General features: G+C 43.2%; 1 protein-coding gene across 3 annotated transcripts in view; it reads right to left on the reverse strand.

Annotated features, from left to right (window-relative positions):
• The window catches only part of SASH1 (SAM and SH3 domain containing 1), a 329,462-nt gene that overhangs the window by 163,537 nt on the left and 146,786 nt on the right, over positions 1-19,139 (reverse strand). The window contains exon 1 of one of the 3 annotated variants that reach the window (XM_066373036.1): positions 14,828-16,175. The exons of 1 other annotated variant lie outside the window; for it this stretch is intronic. In XM_066373036.1, the coding sequence (XP_066229133.1) occupies positions 14,828-14,995 (168 nt within the window). In that variant the 5' untranslated portion in view covers positions 14,996-16,175. Of the gene's footprint in view, positions 1-14,827; positions 16,176-19,139 lie in introns of those variants that run through there. One more of the 3 variants, XM_066373037.1, reaches the window with a different exon arrangement.

Consider the following 19,139-nt stretch of genomic DNA (forward strand, 5'->3'; position numbering starts at 1 on the left):
AAGCCCCAAATTTGCCAAAGCCAGAATCACCCAGCCATCGTTGAATTACAGGTATTGAAATATGGTCAATGACATGTGAGTGTGTTGGAAAAAGAAACCCTAGGTCACGCTAAAGAACAGTGGCTGCCAACAAGAGTGGCTTCCGGTAGCTCTAAGAGCATGAAAGCGGTCAATGTATGCAAAGACACTACGCAGTGCAAGGAACTATACCAATTCTACTCTCCAGGGCGGCGCCTCATAGAGTGAGGGATGTGATCTGCTGAAAATCCTTGGATGTCTAAGGAGTGCATTAGTTCCACTTGTCCCCCTGCCTGTTTCTACAACAGCTCTTCCATCATGGACAGAAGAGCATCCTGCCTTCTGAAGACGCCAGCTCAGGTGTGCAGCCCCTCCATGGTGAGCTAGAGGGTTTCTCTCAGGGGTCGTCAAACTTTTTATAAAAACCGCCCACTTTTTGCAGTGCTGGTCAACCTGGTCCCTACCGCCCACTAGTGGGCGTTCCAGCTTTCATGATGGGCCAATCGCAGCGCTGTTTGGTTGCGCGGTAGGGACCAGGTTGACCAGCACTGCAAAAGTGGGCGGTTTTTATAAAAAGTTTGGGTTACAGCTGACATCCTGTTCTGCTGAAGCAGTACAGGCACACTCCTCTGTTAATGCTGAGGTTACATCACATGGGTTTTACTCTATCGCTCACATATCATTTATGACTCATTTGACACCTATTTACGTTAAGGCTCATCATGTAACCTCAATTTTATAATATCCCAATCAAGGCAAATCACTACCATGCGTGAGTGTCACGAAGTTCCCACCTGGGCACCACATGTGGCGTACGTCTGACGGACAGGTGGGAAAGCCTTCCAACCGACTGTCCGCACGCTCTGCGTTCGCGTCAAGGTTTCGATAAAACTAATTCATGAAAAAAATGTGCTTTAAATATAAAATGTTGTCTCTTTTCAGCATCGAATATTCATGGTCTTTACAGACTCTCCCAAAGATTTCAAATTCCTTCAGGTTTTCTTTAAATGCATAATGAAGTTACCCAAAAAAATTAGCCACACAAGTGGTAAATTCATTTATGACAAGCTTACAATTCTTCCTCAAACCACAGTGTTGCCTGACCTGTGGTGGCGCAGTAGATAAAGCGTCAACCTGGAAACGCTGAGGTTGCCAGTTCAAAACCCTGGGCTTGCCTGGTCAAGGCACATATGGGAGTTGATGCTTCCTGCTCCTCCCCCCACCTTCTCTATAATGAATAAATAAAATCTTAAAAAATAAAAATTAAAAAATTAAAAAAAAAAACACAGTGGATCCGTTCCCTACCACATGAATGTGTTTGCAGGTTACTCTGGGCTCTGGTAGGGATACTACCATATGAAATGTTTACAAATTCTTGATGGGAGCCTGAAGACTCCTGGATTAAGATGCAAAGATCCAGAATGAATGAATAATTTGCAACCCTGACAGAAAGAGTGGTTACTTCAATAAGACTCTGGCGAAATATTTTACAAAAAGATCAACATTCACCTAAGTCCAACACTCAAGAGATAAAATCATTAGTTAAGTGGATGCCTTCAATATTTTACATGTTTCTAATAAGTCAGTTATTAAAAAGACCTCATGGTATGGTACTTAGTCACAAAAGAACTAAAAATAGCAATCTGGACACCATTCAAACAGAAAATATGTTTTCATTACAAGTATCTTCTTTCCTCCAGAAAACGCTGACACTTCATAAATTAAACATTCTCTCTTTTTAGTACAAAGAATATTTTTAACACCCAATTCCTAACATGTAATCTGAAAGTTAATATTTTGAAGCAATTTATGCATTTCTTTTAAGTTAGGTATTTTTAAAAGGGCACGTGGCATAAATTATATCAATATTTATTATCAATCCTAAACGCAACATGTAGAAACAAATCATCCCTCCACTAAAAGATGAAAATAAAGGGAAATTAATTCACATTCTAATTAAAGTAGATTCAATGACTAATAATAGCAAACAATTAGGATCTGCTTACCATATGCCACGCAGTTCCAGCGACTCAGTTCATCTCACCAGATCCAATAACGCGACTGGTTATCACCTTCATTTTACAGATGAGGAAATCGAGGCACAGAATGGTTAGGGACCTCGCCCGGGTAAGACATGTCCACTAAATACAGAAGCCTGGTTTGAACCTCAACAGTCTAAACTACACTGCTCACAAAAATTAGAGGATATTTTATCGCTTCATATTCATTTTGAAATATTCCCTCATTTTTGTGAGCAGTATACTTTCTTTGCCCTTTACTCTAAAAACAACCTTTTGGTTTTCTAAGAGATGTTTTTTATTTTTTTAATTAAATTTATTGGGGTGACAGTGGTTATCAATGTCAGTGTACATTTCTATGGTACATAATCTGTCTACCACGTTGCGTGCCTGCCGCCCAGTCAAATCATCTTCCGTCACCGTACATTTGGCCCCCTTCACCCCTTACTGCTCCCTAGCCTCCTTCCCTCTGGTAATCATACTGCTGTCTGTGTCTCTGAGTTTCCGTCTTATATCCCACAGGAGTGAAATCACACGGTTCTTAGCTTTCTCTGTTTTGCTACCATAATATTCTCTAGGTTCATCCATGTTGTCACAAATGGCAATATTTCATCTTTTTTATGGCTGAATAGTATTTCATTCTACATATGTAGCATATCTTTATTCATTCCTCTATCAAAGGACACTTGGGCTGTTTCCATTATTCACAGTTACTATGAATAATGCTGCAATAGACATAGGGGTGCATATATCTGTGCGAATAAACGTTTCACATTTTTTGGCTAGACACCAAGAAGAGAGACTGCTGGATCACTATCTTATTTTTTTGAAGAACTTCCAAACGGTTTTCCATAGTGGCTGTACCAGTTTACATTCCCCCCCAGCAATGAATAAGGATTTATTTTTCTCCACAGCCTAACACTTGTTATTACTTGTCTTATTGATAACAGCCATTCTAACAGGTATGAGGTGGTATCTCATTGTAGTTCTGATTTGCGTTTCTCTAACAGCCAGTGAAGATCAGCAGAGAACTTGAACACACTTCTCCCACGAAGACACACAAATGGCCAACAGACACATGAAAAGATGCTCAATTTTTATAAAAGATGTTTAGTTGATCTTTATTCTTATTTTAAAATTATATATATATTTTTTATTATTGACTTCACTTTTTAGAGCAGTTTAAAATTCACAGCAAAATTGAGGGGAACAGACTTCTCATATATCCCCTACTCCCACCCACGCACACAGCCTCCCCCACCACCCATGTCCCCCACTGTGACATTTTATTTTATTTTATTTTAGAAAGAGGAGAAGAGAGAGAAAGAAAGGCAGGCGGGGCCAGAGAAGAGCAGAAGCATCAACTCGTAGTAGTTGCTTCTCGTATGTGCCTGAACTGGGCAATCCAAAGGTTTCAAACCAGTGAACTCAGCATCCCAGGTCAACACTTTACCTACTGTGCCATTATAGGTCAGGCCCCCACTGTGACATTCTGATTTATAAAAAGAAATATATATAATACTTGGTCTTCTTTCCAGTCCTAACACAGGGCTCTTAACTCTGAATTTCTGAAGTGACAGGATTATCTCGTCATTCATTAGAGTTCCTTTTGAGCAGACCTAAATTATGTATTTAAAGTGACTTAGGCCTGGCCTGACCTGTGGTGGCGCAGTGGATAAAGCATCGACTTGGAAATGCTGAGGTCGCCCGTTCGAAACCCTGGACTTGCCTGGTCAAGGCACATATGGGAGTTGATGCTTCCAGCTCCTCCCCCCTTCTCTCTCTCTCTCTCTCCTCTCTCTCTCTCTGTCTCTCTCTCTCATCTCTAAAAAATGAATGAATAAATAAATAATAATAAAGTGACTTAGATTGGAGCCACCAGAAAGACCACCCTCCAGGGGACCTCACCTCCAGGGAAGGGGAGAAGGGCTGGAGACTGAGTTTCAATAGCCAAAATTTAATCAACCATGCCTCCATAAAACCCCAAAGGACAGCCCCGGCTGGGTAGCTCAATGAGAGCATCATCCTGATATGCCAAGGTTGTGGGTTCACTCACCAGCCAGGGCACACAGCACACACAAGAACCAGCCATTGAATATGTAAATGAGTGGAGCAACAAATCAATGTTTCTGTTCCTTTCTTTCTCTCTCTTTCCACCTTCTTCTCTTTCTAAAAATCAATAAATTTAAAAAAAATTTTAACCCCAAAAGAACAGAGTTCCAAGAACTTCTAGGTTGTGGCACACAGGGAGACACTGGGACAGTGGCACCTCGGAGGACATGGGAGCCCTGTGCTCCTTCCCACATACCTTGTGCCTTAGTGCATCTCTTCTTCCATCTGCTAGTTCCAGTAACCTAATCAGGAAACTGGCTAGTCTAGTCAGTGAACTGGTTTTCTGGGTTCTGTGGTTGCTACAGCAAATTAATTGAATCCTAAGAGGGGGTTATGGGAATCCCCAAGTGATAGCCAGTTGTTCAGAAGCACAGGTAGCTTAAGATTGGCCTCAGAAGTGGTGGGAGACTTTGGGACTGAACTCTTAACCTGTGGGACACCTGGCCAGTGTCTGCTGAGAACTGGAGAACTGCTTGGGAGTACTGAAAAACATTCATTGTACCCACCAGAGGGGTACTTTTTTGTAAGAACTAATTAAACTACGTTGCCATACCATAATCACCAAAACCCCAAGTTCACATTACAGTTCAGCCTCAGTGCTGTATACTGTGGAAGCTTGGGCATTTTATAATGACTTGTATTCACAATTAAAACATACTATGTCCTCCAGCTAGTGGTCCCTCCGGGGCAATCACCGATCTTTTCCCTTATCTCCATAGTTTTGCCTTTTCTAAGATGTCATAATCAGGTAAATAAAGCAAGGGATTTTATCAGAAAGTAACCTTGAAGGGTGATCTGATCATACATTCCTAAGGGGGCAGGTCATAGTGCGCAGTCACATCCCAGGCATACAACTTCTTTAATGAAGGCTTATCTGTGCCTCAGGCAAGCCCTATCCACTGTTTCTGTGCATCTAGGTTAATACACGTTTGAAATGTCGCTCTTTAGACCTCTCCTTCTCATATGTGACCACCTTTTAAGACCCTCTCTGCTCTGGCCAGATAGCTCAGTTGGTTAGAGCATCTTCCTGATATGAAAATGATTTGAGTCCGATCCCTACTCAGGACACAAACAGGAACATGTCAGTCAGGGTGCATACAGTAATGGATTGGTGTTTCTGCCACTCTCTCTCTCTTTCCCCCTTCCTCTAACTCTAAAAAAAAAATCAATAAATAAATTCTTAAAAAAAGATCCCTCCTTCTAAAGCATGAGGTCACATAACTATCCTATAATCCAACCCTTTTCTAGCTTTCTCCCACCTTCATGTAATCTTCCTTACATCCTCTCCCTTAATTTCAAGTGCATAGAAGAAACACCAAAACTATTGTAATCTGTAGCATTTGAGCTCCTGCCCCCCAACATCTCATCCGTTTGGGCTCAAAACTAAACTCATACAATTCTCCACAGGTCTGGAGGTTCCATACATCGACAGAATCAGAAACCTTTTCAGACTGGCTTCTTTCGCTGAGCAATAAGCATGTATGCTTCCTCCCCATCATTTGATGGCTTGATAGCTCATTTCTTTTTAGCACTGAATAACAGTCCACTGTCTGGACGTACCACAATTTATTTTTCCATTCACCTACTGAAAGACATCTTGGTTGTTTTTTTAAGTTTTGGCAGTTATGAATAAAGTTGCTGTAAACATCTGTGTGCAGTTGCTGTGTGTGTGTGTGTGTGTGTGTGTGTGTGTGTGTGTGTAACTAACTTTTCAACCCTTCTGGGTAAATACCAAGGATCATGGCTGCAGGACTGAATGGGAAGTGTATGTGTAGTTTTGTAATAAACTGCCAACTGGTCAGCTGTCCTATTTTTCACTGCCCCCAGCAATGAACCAGAGTTCCTGCTGCTCCACATCCTCTTCGGCATTTGATGTAGTCAGTAGATTTTGCCCATTGTTCTAGGTGTGTAGAATTATCTTATTTTCATTTTTTAAAATATATATATATTTTTTAAGCCTAGGTATTTCCACACAAGGACATTTGTGAAATTCTTAATGGTTTATTTTAAATGAGTTCTTTAAGATCCTCTGGAAATGGATGTAAGCCTATAGAAATGTATACTACATTACACTACACTACATGGATTTTAAAACTAGAACATTCACTTCTTCTACAATAACTGCATATTGAAACACTCTATTTTAAAAGCACCCAAAAGTACATATAAACATTTTTTTTAGCTTTAGTGAAAAATGTTGTTGGTTAATAGCAAGTCTTAAGCAAAAGTATTACAGTCCACAAAACTAACTAGTATGAATTTTAAAGTAACTAGGGTTTAGGATGCATACCAAGATTTTATCCTCAGTGGCAATTATAGTTAAAATGACAATCATATGCATTGATTTTTTTTTTCACCTTTATTTCAGCTATTAGCTGCATGCCAGGGGAGAGAAGGAAGCTACAATCAGGAACAGAGCGATGGGTGGACACAATGGACCTTCCTCACTCACTACTTGCTGTGAAACCAAACTAACAAACAGTGAAGAAGCACCAGAATCAACTATAAGTCCACTGGGCATCACAGACACCAAGGAGAGCTGCCATGTATCTCTACGGTGCACGGAACGATAGTCTTCAAAATATGCACTAGAAATACAAACATACTCACGTTTCCACCAATCATCTTAGAAAGGTGGAAGACAGCAAAAGATCCCTTCAGGAAAGAAAGATGACTGATTATAGAGAGGAAAACCTATCTCCTTACCAAGCTTTTGTTGTCTAAGTCACAGAGAGACCATGATGCCTGGGTACCTAGTCTCCCTGCTGGAGCAGTCTCTATTACATGCCTTGACATGCAAGAATAAAATACTGGATAGGTTATCTCTATGAAGCATCTCGCCTGATTAGCTACCCAGTGAGACTTACTGTGCAACAAAAGAAGAGACACTCAACAGCTGGCGAGGAGCAAAGCCAATGAGGAACACACCCACCATTTCCAGGTCCTGTTACCAAAAGTAATTAACAAATAAATGAGCATGCCATCTGAAGAATGACAGATCCAGGTGGTCATAAACACATATTTTACCTCAAAATTAGTCTGATGTTTATTTAATTCTTGTAGACTTAGCCTTCGCTCACTGGTATTAAATGGTATAGTTAATTCTTAGAGCCTTATTAGCCTTTTACTCACTTAAACTCACAATTGTACAATGTCATTTCTACTGTATGATAAGAATGTGTGGAAACCATGAATAAGTACATCATATATCACAAGAGGATTGTGGTAATAAAGTCTAAAGCAAAAAGCATTCTTAAAAAGAATACATTAAATAAGCTACTAGTTATAGGTTTTCCTTTTGTCCTTTGTAAAACTGAGCTACAGATTTGCTTATGAATCAGTTTGCACAACTCAACATTTCCCTCTACTTCACTGTCCTTAGAATTAGCATCGAAAAGCTGGAATTCAAGATCATTTGGCTATAGCATTGTGTGTACATTGTTATAAATAGTAATTCCCTTCTTTAAGGACCCACATCATTCCCTCCGATATACAGACAGGTAAATACTATATTCCCTCATGTATAAGACACACCTTTTTTTCTAAAAATTTGGGGTCTAAAACTGGGTGTGTCTTATACAGCAGCTGTAGTTTTTTTTACTTGCATTCCTGCTTTTTTGTGCTTGTTTTTGCGCTCATTGTTGGAGACAGTGTTTGTCATCAGACACAGATGAGGACAAGCTAACGGATGGGAGTTTTGACAGTGATGAGGAGTTGTATGAATTTTATGATGAATAAAACTTGAGTTCTAAATAACTTTATATAATACTTTTTTTTTTCAAATTTCAGTTACCAAAATTAAGGTGCATCTTATACATGGGAGCATCTTATACAAGGAGAAGTACGGTAGATATGCGTGTAGGTGCATGTATGTATATATGCCTAGTTAGAGATTTCTTCTCCAGAATGGAAAAAACATCAGTAGACTACCACATTTCTAAAAATCTCTTTTATTAACCCAGCCTATTCTGGAACTTAAAAGAATTATCAGAAGAAAGTTAAGCATGGAGCAATCCTTGATTACTTACAGATATTGAGTAAAATATTGGACCTAATGGAAGCCAGATGCTCGATAACTGACATGTTTCAGCAACACTGAGACCAGACCCTCATCTTCTCTTGCCCGATTACTATACCCTCCTTCCAAATACATAGCCAGCTCCTCACCCACAAATGCTCCTTTGCTAAAACGCAGAAGTGATCATGGCACATGCCAGCTGAATATTGTGCAACAGCTTCTTAATGGAGCCTACAAAACGATTCCAGCTACTGCACACCCAGGACCTGGTCCCAGGATCCACTTCAGTGCCCTGCGTGCCTCAGAAGGGGCTTGCTTTTTGTCTTTAATGCTCACTGGAGAGCACCCCTCAGGGGAAGCCTCCTCGCTGGTATTTCTGGGAACCAGACTCACCCTGTCCCATGTCCCCTCTGCGCTCCTGGCTCCCTGTCCACACTGCTCCTGTCAAGGGGGGGGGGGGGGGGGGCGTTGTACCCACTGCACTGTGGGACTGCTGATTTTACTACAAAACCGTCTTACTGGAAGTCAGGAGCACTCAGCTCAATAGCTCAAGCAAAAAGACTCATGGTCTGAATATTTCAACAGAAGGGTCTGGTCCAGTAGCTCAGCTGATCAGTGTGTTGTCCCAACATGCTGATTGCAGGTTTGAACCCCAGTCAAGGCACATGCAAGAATCAACCAACAGATGCATAAATAAGTGGAACAACAAATCAATGTCTGTCTGTCTGTCTGTCTCTCTCTCTCTCTCCTCCTCCCCCTTCCTCACTTTCTCTAAAAATATTAATTACTTAATTTAAATAAATAAATATCTGATAGAATGATATGTGATAGAATGAACTATAATACTGCCTCTAAGAATTAATTTCCAGGAAACAATACATGGTCCCACTCCTGGCTCCTTGGTATCAGTGTGCTCTAGGCATGTTTATTTACCTCGGCACTGTTTACTGGGGACAGCGGGCTTACCGGTCCCAGTGAGAGAATGGAGTACGGGAGGGGCCCACCCAGCACAGCACAGCAAGTCAGCCCTGTGAGCACTGCCTCCTCCCCCATCCTCTGGAGCCCCCTTCCAACCTCAGAAGTTGAAGTAAACAATGAAAACAGGATGTCAGTAATAATAAGTCAGGTTGAAGAGGGAACAGTTTCAAGGTAGAGAGGAGCAAGTGAAGGGGGAATGGAGGAAGAAAGGGAGCCTGGACGGTTACTCTGGTACTTCAGTCTCCTTTGACAGCAAAAGACTGAACTGGGACAGAACTAGGAACGACCCGCCTGGTCTGGTCCCTGCTCTGCTCTGGACCCTGCTCCCACAAGCCCCTCCGATTCTCTAAGAGGAGTGGAAGGCTCACTCCCAACATCTCACTAACTGCAACTTCTCCACTTACAGAGTGCCAGAAAGCTCTGGGGCTGGCTAACAGGAACATAAAATTAAGATGAAGTCAGAATATTTAAAACCAGGGCTGACGCTCCAATTCCAAGACCTAAAATGAATTAAGTCATTAGCAGACCGGCTTCTTGTAGGGTACCACCCAAGGAACATGTAAAATGGACTGCTTTCAAAGGAGGCTACATTGTAAAAGCTCCCTAAGGATCTCACCTACATCTCCCCAGCCCCACACTTCTCCCAAAACTACAAGACAAAGAAGGGTCTTAAAAAAGAAAGAAAAGGACTTCACCAAATAGCAAATGAGGATAAACCTAACATTTGTGAACTGAAGCCTCCTCCATGCTTTTCTGGAGATTGGAAAGGACTCGGTAGAGGGAGAAGGTTCAGAGAATCTCTACACAAAGGATATTCTCTAAGCGCTGCTAGGAAATGGGTGTAAGCTGTAGGAACAGACCAGGGAACAGAGGAAATTGACTGTTGGGGAGGAACCTCTTGCAGGATCTGGCGAACAATAGTCACTTACAAACTCTCTTCCCCTCCTTTCTCAGTTAACAAGCAGCTCTAACGGCCTGGCTCAGCTTTAACACCTCAAATTCGGGAGGAAAAGCTTAAGAATCAGAACTGACCAAATGGAAAATCGGGGCTCAAAAACTGATCTACCATATCTAACCACATTTAATCCCCTTAGCAATTCCTACTTTCAAAAGCATCTACCCTCCCCCACCAAAAAAGGAAAAGAAAAGGAAGAAACATTACGTCTGCACACAGAGTGAAGATATAGGGTAAAATTCCAAAAGCTTTCTACCTCATTTTGTACTTCTCAGCAGAAATCTAGTCATGTCATGGTGGAAAAACCCAGGCAGGCTACGTTACAAGTTGGAGAACGGAACAGCACACTTCACCGGGACACCACGGTTTAAGTTAAACTACTCAGAGTTGACAAACATTTCACAATGAGCTTTTACCGTTTCCAGTAAGCACTAGGATTTTAGTTCGCATGATAAAACTGTCCACGATAGCTTCACCATGAAATTGTTTATCTCTACAATATACACTATTATAGCAGGTACATGAGTCTTTACAGAACTGTATTTTGATGTGTTCTCTGTACATCAAAGCAAGAAGCACATCCTTTTTTTCTTTTTTATTCAATAAAACCATGTGCTCAGCACCCAATCAGTCCCAGGCTCTGGAGATATAAGTAAAATACTAACCCTGCTCTTCAGACACTCACAATTAGTAATGTTTTAGCCAAGTTTATTTTCTCCTAATTCTGTATCTAGTTACATTTTCACTTATTAGCATGTATGCATTCAAGCCCAGCTCAAACCATGTCATGCCACAAATTACACCATTATTTCTTCTCTAAATAAGCATTTTGCTAACAATTATCTAAAAGTAACTATTTGGTGAGGAAGTGTGCAGGACTGGATTCATTTAAATGCAAAATGTGTCCTGATAAAACACTGCCATTGGTGATTACTGAGTGGGACAAAGCCCCGCCCAGGGTTAACACCAACAAAATCCTCAGGGACAGAAACTGCTCATTCACCCAAATAAGTGTAACCTAACACACCCTGAGGTTTGATTTTTACACCTTAGAATAATCTAAATAAATAAAGTGGCAACTGTGGCTAAAACCTCGTTAGCATGTTTGGATGTGTATTTCCCCCACTAGCTCTACTTTCCTCCTCAAGTTCAGCATTGAAAAACAACCTCTCATATAGCATTTTCCTAAAATACTGGACTCCATTACATTGATCTGGGATAGTTAACTGTAAAGCCAGTAGCCGCGGCCTCCATCACAGCCGCCTGGCCCATGCAGGTTCGCATTAGATTCACAGACAATAATGAAACAACGGAGCCAAGAACTGGCGGGCCATTACCTTTAATCCTAGCTTGCACCCCGCAGGCAAGTAAAAACACACACTGGGGGAAAAAATTAAAATAAAAAAATATAAAATAAAATAAAATAAACACATTCATTCAGTGCTCACAAAGCTACTGACTTATCTGAGTTTCCTAGAATCAAAGGTTTCTAGCTCACTAGCCTTATTCACCTCTGTCCCCCATCTCCTTCTCTCTGCACAAACTCTAAACAAACTGGCTTCTCCTTCAGCATTCTGCCATTTTGGCTGCTTCTCCTGGCCTCCTCCACGTGGCCTTTCTCTGCTCTCCTTTCTGCTATCTCCTCTAATGCTAATTTCAGGAACCGAGAGAGCAAGCTCCCGATCTGCCCCACTTTATAGTGTAGAAATCCAAACCTTTAATCCAATATACAAATAAGGAAGTCTCTGACACAAAGTCACTTATCTGAGGCAGAATGGGATTCCTCATGAGAGTGCACCACCCACATCATGCAACAGTCAAGGGTGTGAGGAAAAGCTTAGTCTTAAAACTAAGCTTTAGGCTATAACCACCCTGCCTGCTTACAGCCTATCCCCCACACCCAATGCAAAATATAAGAGAGCAAACATATATATCAATTTACAAACTTATTTGACCAACATTAACTATGCAGAATCATGGCATTGGGTTCCAGATGGTGGGGTCAGAGAACTGGGGTGCAGTCTGTCATTGTCAACTAGCAAGTTATACATACCATTTATCAAGTCGTTTCATCTCTTTGGACCTACAGACTGCAAAATCCCTTATTTTAAGTACAAAATGAAGGAAATTGAGTCTTTAAAAATTTCAGTTAAGAATAGAGAAAGGCAACTGTCAGTCTCTTGATATATTCCCCGAAAGATGCAGTTTCCTATGAACAATTGAATGACAGTCTCCCTAATTGAATAGAAATCCTTCCTTTTCCGCTGGTGACTTTCTCCAGCCCCTGTACAAAGGAAAGGTAACCCATGTCTTAGGAATTTTACTAAGGAACAGTTCTGATGTTCAAGTTTACCTACACAGAAAACAAGACGGCATAAAAATGGATAAGCAGGCCCTGGCCGGTTGGCTCAGCGGTAGAGCGTCGGCCTGGCGTGCGGGGGACCCAGGTTCGATTCCCGGCCAGGGCACATAGGAGACGCGCCCATTTGCTTCTCCACCCCCCCTTCCTCTCTGTCTCTCTCTTCCCCTCCCGCAGCCAAGGCTCCATTGGAGCAAAGATGACCCGGGCACTGGGGATGGCTCCTTGGCCTCTGCCCCAGGCGCTAGAGTGGCTCTGGTCTTGGCAGAGCAACCCCCCGGAGGGGCAGAGCATCACCCCCTGGAGGGCAGAGCGTAGCCCCTGGTGGGCGTGCCGGGTGGATCCCGGTCGGGCGCATGCGGGAGTCTCTCTGACTGTCTCTCCCCGTTTCCAGCTTCAGAAAAATACAAAAAAAAAAAAAAATGGATAAGCATAATAAGTGAGCATAACCTATTTGAGACCATCTTTATGTTCTTTCGGGTTGCACACTGAACTAGTTCTGTAAGAAGTACGTATTTTCTTCCTCTCTTGCTTGTACCCTTTGAGAAGCAGGTCTGAGCTTCTCCAGCCCCGCCCTACCTCTTAACCCAGCCGAAGAACACTGGGCTGCAGTTGACCCAATAGTGCTACAATCTGCCAGGGAAAGGAGAGAAAATGTTCAGCAAGTGCCACCTGCCAACCCTCCCCTTCAAACAACCTTGAGCTCCCACTTTCATTTAAGTGAGCCCCTCCAACTCTCTCCTCCTCAGCCTATGCCCCAGGAAGGATGCAATGTGATGTTATCAAAGCCATTTTCTCAGTGACTGATAATTTACAGCGAGATCTAAGTGAGAAATCAGCTCCCTGCTTGACAACCTTACGAAACAATCTGCCACCACAACTTTAAAATGTTCCTTCAGTTCTCTGGAATTTCACTGAAGGCCTATATTCATTAGTAATGTTCACAAAATACAAAGACAGGAGGTTTTAAATTTAAAATAAAAATACATACGTTTTTAAAACGTGGGAGAGTGAGAAGATGAGACAGAAATCTTTGAAAACAATCTTCCCTGGATCTCTGTACAGTGATAATCATAAATACCAATGGACCCCTGAAGATACACTGCTCACAAAAATTAGGGGATATTTCAAAATGAATATGAAGCTATAAAACATCCCCTAATTTTTGTGTGCAGTGAATAACCAGGACTTCAGCTAGCAAAAATGAGACACAAGACTATTTGCTGGAGGGAAAAAAAAAAGTGGCAAGATATCTTTTATTGAGCACCTACTATATGCCAAGCAGTATGCTGAGTCCTACATATACATCAAGTTGGCTAAATCTCAGAAAACCTAAGCGAGGCTCTTTTGCCTCACTTTTCAGGTGATGAAGCTGAAGATGGGTGGGACTGAATACCTCGGTCATATAATCAGTCAATGAGAGTCTTGGGATTTGACCCAGGCTAACTCACTCTGAAGCCTATGAGCTTAATTACTGTCCTTAAAAAAAAAAAAAAATACATTGTTCATCATTCCAAAGGGAGAGTTTCTATCTAAAAACTACACCTTCCACTTGAAAAATTAAAGATCCCAAAGTAAATGCAGAGCCTTTTCCGATGATCTACACCACAACTCCAAATCTTTTAAACAAAAACTGACTTTTCATGTGTGAATTAATATGTCTGACTGTAATAATCCCACCTTGTGATTAGTCTACCTGCCTACAGACAGACAACTCCACCGAAGTAGACCTAATACCCCCAGGCATCCAACCCTGGGCTAAAGTTTCACTCCATGCAGAACTATTTTTCAGACATCATGCCAAATCCATGGGCGGTTTAAAAGCGTTACTAGACATTTCAAAATACATGACAAGGCATTTAGCAAAATAAGTCCCATTGTTTTTAGTCCCAAACATGTAACAACAAACACCCTGTAATTCTACAAGTTGAAAAACTGCAAATAGACTAAGTAAACTTTTTGGTAGTGCTGAGTAAGGCTGAGGTTGTTTTTCTCTCCAGGTCAGACAACAAATGGTGAAGAGATAAACATCAGTTAACCTAAGCCTCTTCCCAAGTCCAACTGTGAAAGCACACCAGCGAAATACTATTTATTTACATTGACTCTTTGAAGGACTCTTTCCAGCTTTTTCCACACCAACTCTCAGCAGGTGTCCCAGATTAAACTGTTGACTACTACTCGATTGTTTAAAAAAATATATCTTTGATGTGATCTGTGGCTGGTTATTTTTTAATTAGGGTTTGAAATCCTATACCGCGTGTATTTAACCCCCTAAGAACTGGAGCCAGAGACGGACGACTCCTAGGAGCGCCCTGCCCCGCCGGCCCGCGACCGTCCCGTCCCGCGTCCCCCTCCCCCAGGGAACTCACCAGGATGCCCATCACATCGGTCCAGAGCCGGGAGAACGCGGTGGACATGCTGGCGCCCGTCTCGGGCTCCAGCTCGAGCTCGGGTTCGGGTTCGGGTTCAGGTTCGGGCTCGGGTTCTGGTCCCAGTTCTGGCTCCGGCCCCGGGCCGGCTGCTCCCGCATCTTCCATGGCCGCGTCCCGCACAGAAGCGGTGCGTCCCGGTCCCTGGGGCACCCACGCCCCTCAGCAGCGCGCGGCCGACCCCGGCGCCGGGTCCCCGCCCGCGGCGTCACCGAGCCGCGCCCCCGCGCCGCATCCCCCTGCGACCCCGCGGGGACCCCTCGCAGGCGCCCGCGCCTCGGCTCTAGGTGGCGGCGAGCTGCGCGACTGACAACTGCAGAAACTTTCCCAGCCCGGCCGCGCGCGGCCGCGGGGTAGCAGGAGGCAGAGCTCGCACCACCGCGCTCTGCGGCGGGGACTCCTGGCAGCCCCGAAGCGATCACGCCCGCTGCAGAGGCGTCTCTTCCTGTGACGGAGGCCGACTGACGAAGGCACGCGACTTGTCCCTGCCAGCAAGTCTGGGCAGGGCCCCGCAGGGGTGGCCGCGGTGCCTCTGGGACTGGGAACGAACTCCCCGGGACCCCTCTCTTCAAAATGAACTCTTCCAGCTCCACATGACTCTTCTCCCCTCCAAGCTAAAGAAAGCGTTTAGCAACAAAAGGTGCTCTGATGTCAGGCTCTTTGCATGGAAATGAGCCCCGGTCTGGAGAACAAATCGCCTGTTGAAAGAGCAGCCGCGCTGCCGCTCACGTTAGTCACTGAAGCATTGTGATCCCAGAAACCCCAGAAACTTCAACTTAAAGCTACTGCTGCCCGAAGAGTTCACAAGCAGCCAATTAGCATCCACACCTCGCCCCTCGGGAAGTCAAGCGACCTAAGGAATTACAACTCTGCCCCTTGTCGGCCAAGACGTGGTTGAAAAACAAGTGTGAAAGCTTGGGCACGAGCCATTGTTTGTACCGTTTTCAATTAGGAGCGGGGACTTGTTGGTTCCCGGGCGTCCGCAATGCCATGTGCACTGCTAGGGGGAAATGCCCTTTGGGCTTTAATGGTTCCTTTACCGCAAGGACTCGGGGAAGGGCCAGTTTGAAAACCGAATGTTAGGGCTGTGGCCATTTAGCCAATCCACACTAAGAGCCCTGTGTTTTTCCAAGGACGAGGTCCATGACAGATTTATTTTATGAGGGAAATAGCCCTGTAGAGGTGTTTCCTTTTTTGTGATTCTTTCTTTGAAAACCACTCAGAATTTTCCCTAGGATATGACAGTATAGGTCACCTTTGATTTGGTGATTGAGTACTTTGAAACAGTTAAGGAGCCACCAGGAACCTGCCTTTATGTGGAAGGGCGGAGCGGTACAAAAAAGCAGGTGAGGGGCCCCAGGGAGAGGGGGCCCTTGCTTGTCTTAGGGGCCGCTCCCGGTGATGCTTTTTCCTTCTGAGCCCATAAAAAAGGATGGGGGTAAGAGCAGATCCTCGACACCCCCTTACTGCTAAAGCATTCCTTACTGGGTTAACTAGCAATGCAAATGGGTGAAGAGCCCATAGAGAGAAGTTCAAATTTTAAAAACTTTTTCAAAAGTGATTACATTGATAAGCGTAATCTTCTGAGGACAAGATTTTTGAAAAGAAAGACAAGGAATGAGAAAGTTTTCCCTGGATGAGTAGGAGGCACCGTGCTGAAGTAGAAAGAGCAATGGAGGCTGAAGGAACAAGACCCCACCTGGTGCTTCCCTGGGCTGATGTCCGAGATGCTAGGAATCCAAATAAATTCTGTTAAAGCTTATTGTTGTTGTTATTACAGCTATAAAGACATAAAAATAAGTAAATGATGGGGACAGGTAAAATACCCTTTCAGAGTTGCTGTTACTGGTATATTTAAAATTTTCAGTGTACAATATTAGCCATTTGGTTCCTTTATTACACTCAAGACAAGACAAAGAACTGCGCTGCTCCTACCCGCGCGCAGCTTGTTCTCTGGCGAGTGACCAAGCAGGGAGTCGAGCAGGCAGTGGGTGGGGCTAGGTAAGGGGAGGGCTGACTCTCCAGCACCTATCAGGAGTCTTTCTCTTAACTCATCAGATGACCCAGGGGCAAAGCACTTAAGCTTTGGGGGAAGTGGGGGTTATATGGAGGGGTGCAGTTTCCCAGTCCTAGATGAGGCGAGACCACACTAATTGCCACCCACCTCCTCAGAGGTGAAATTATATTTCAGGGTCATCTAAAGAGAGGTATCTTTTGGCAACAACACATACACGCATATCCATATAATTAAACCCCAGCTAGTAAACTACCCTAGATATTTAAGCTCCTTTCCCTGGTACTCCTTAATAAATGGATAGAAAAATAAGATAAGTAATATTGGGGGGGGTGATAACAATTTTTTTTTTTTTTTTGCTTTCATCAGCATTTTCTTAATGCGGAATTTACTCCTGAGCCATTAAGTTTTTGTTTCCTCTGTTTCTTTTAGGATATCTTTTTCTTCTGCGCAACTTCCTCCTCTGGTTTAGGAACCATCTGTTCTTTTTTCAGTAGGATCACCTCTGTGGCAGGGAGAGCTCACGTATGGATCAAACCGCCCCTGAGCTCTGTGAGTTCTATACCACATCTTGGGAGTTTTGTTCACATGGATGTGCTCAATGACCAGAGAATCTACATCTAAAGCCTTATATTCAACATCACTCTCTGCATTTTTAAGCATGTGCAGCAAAAAATTGTCACTCTATTTGGGCCACCAACCCTTTGTCTAGCCCCACTTCTTGGCCTGGCCACACCTACCAATTCTACCATTAAAAAGACAAAATGGCACACATCATTTCTGTAAAGTGACCTCCTTTCAATACTTGGTGGCTTTTCAGATACGCATACACTTGATGGCAGTTTCACGAGAGTTCTTAAAGTGAACACGAATATCTGAACCTCGTGGTTTGCATGACTTTGTGGGGTTTTCTGGGTCAAGTGTATAGAGAACCATTTTCAGAAGGCACCTCTGGCCACTTGCGGGAAGAGCTTAAAAACAACAATTTTGCTGTCTGTACATCAACATGAAATTGTGAGTAGTCAACTTTTTATTTCTAGAACACAAACAGTTTTGTTGACCACTTAAAAATGAACCTGAACTGCCTGACCTGTGGTGGCACAGTGGATAAAGCAACAACCTGGAATGCTGAGGTCGCCGGTTCAAAACCCTGGGATTACCTGGTCAAGGCACATGTGGGAGTTTATGCTTCCTGCTCCTCCCCTCTTCTCTCTCTCTCTCTCTCCTCCTTCTCTCCTCTCTAAAATGAATAAATAAAGTCTTTAAAAAAATGAACCTGACCTGAACTCATCAACTTTATGATATGACCCCTCAAAATGAGTCTGATTACTTTTCCCAAATTTTAGCCTTTTCTCCTGTACTTAATACCAGTCATTATTTCCCAGAAATTCTTCAGGGGCCGTTAAACAAAATATGAACAAATAATTATCAACATCACAATCATCAACATACTATTTCAGAGTGCCATAGAGTACCATTTACAAAAGCTTTTATCATAGAGTAGGAAAGGGCCCAGAAGGTGATCCTGGTCGAATTCCTTATTTTTCAGATGAAGGAATGGACTGAATTTAGGTGATCAGTACAAGTGAACACAGCTACATGGAGCCAGCTCAAAGTCAGACAGCTTGATTCCTTTTATTTATTTATTCATTTTTTATTTTTTAAAAAGATTTTATTTACTGATTTTATGGTGGGGTGGGGAGCATCATGAGAAGTATCAACTCATAATTGGTTCACTTTACTTGTTTCTTGATTGCTGTATGTGCCTTGACCGGGCAAGCACAGGGTTTTGAACCAGTAATCTCAGTATTCCAGGTTGAACGCTTCATCCACTGTGCCGCCACAAGTCAGGCCAGCTTGATTCCTTTTAAAAGTGCTTTCATCTAGACCAGGGGTCCCCAAACTATGGCCCGGCCCGCCGGCCGCATGCGGCCCCCTGAGGCCATTTATCCGGCCCCCACTGCACTTCCGGAAGGGGCACCTCTTTCATTGGTGGTCAGTGAGAGGAGCATAGTTCCCATTGAAATACTGGTCAGTTTGTTGATTTAAATTTACTTGTTCTTTATTTTAAATATTGTATTTGTTCCCGTTTTGTTTTTTTACTTTAAAATAAGATGTGCAGTGTGCATAGGGATTTGTTCATAGTTTTTTTTATAGTCTGGCCCTCCAATGGTCTGAGGGACAGTGAACTGGCCCCCTGTGTAAAAAGTTTGGGGACCCCTGATCTAGACTGTAATG

This window comes from Saccopteryx leptura, chromosome 3 (genome assembly GCF_036850995.1).
Source record: "Saccopteryx leptura isolate mSacLep1 chromosome 3, mSacLep1_pri_phased_curated, whole genome shotgun sequence".
NCBI classification, from domain to species: Eukaryota; Metazoa; Chordata; class Mammalia; order Chiroptera; family Emballonuridae; genus Saccopteryx; species Saccopteryx leptura.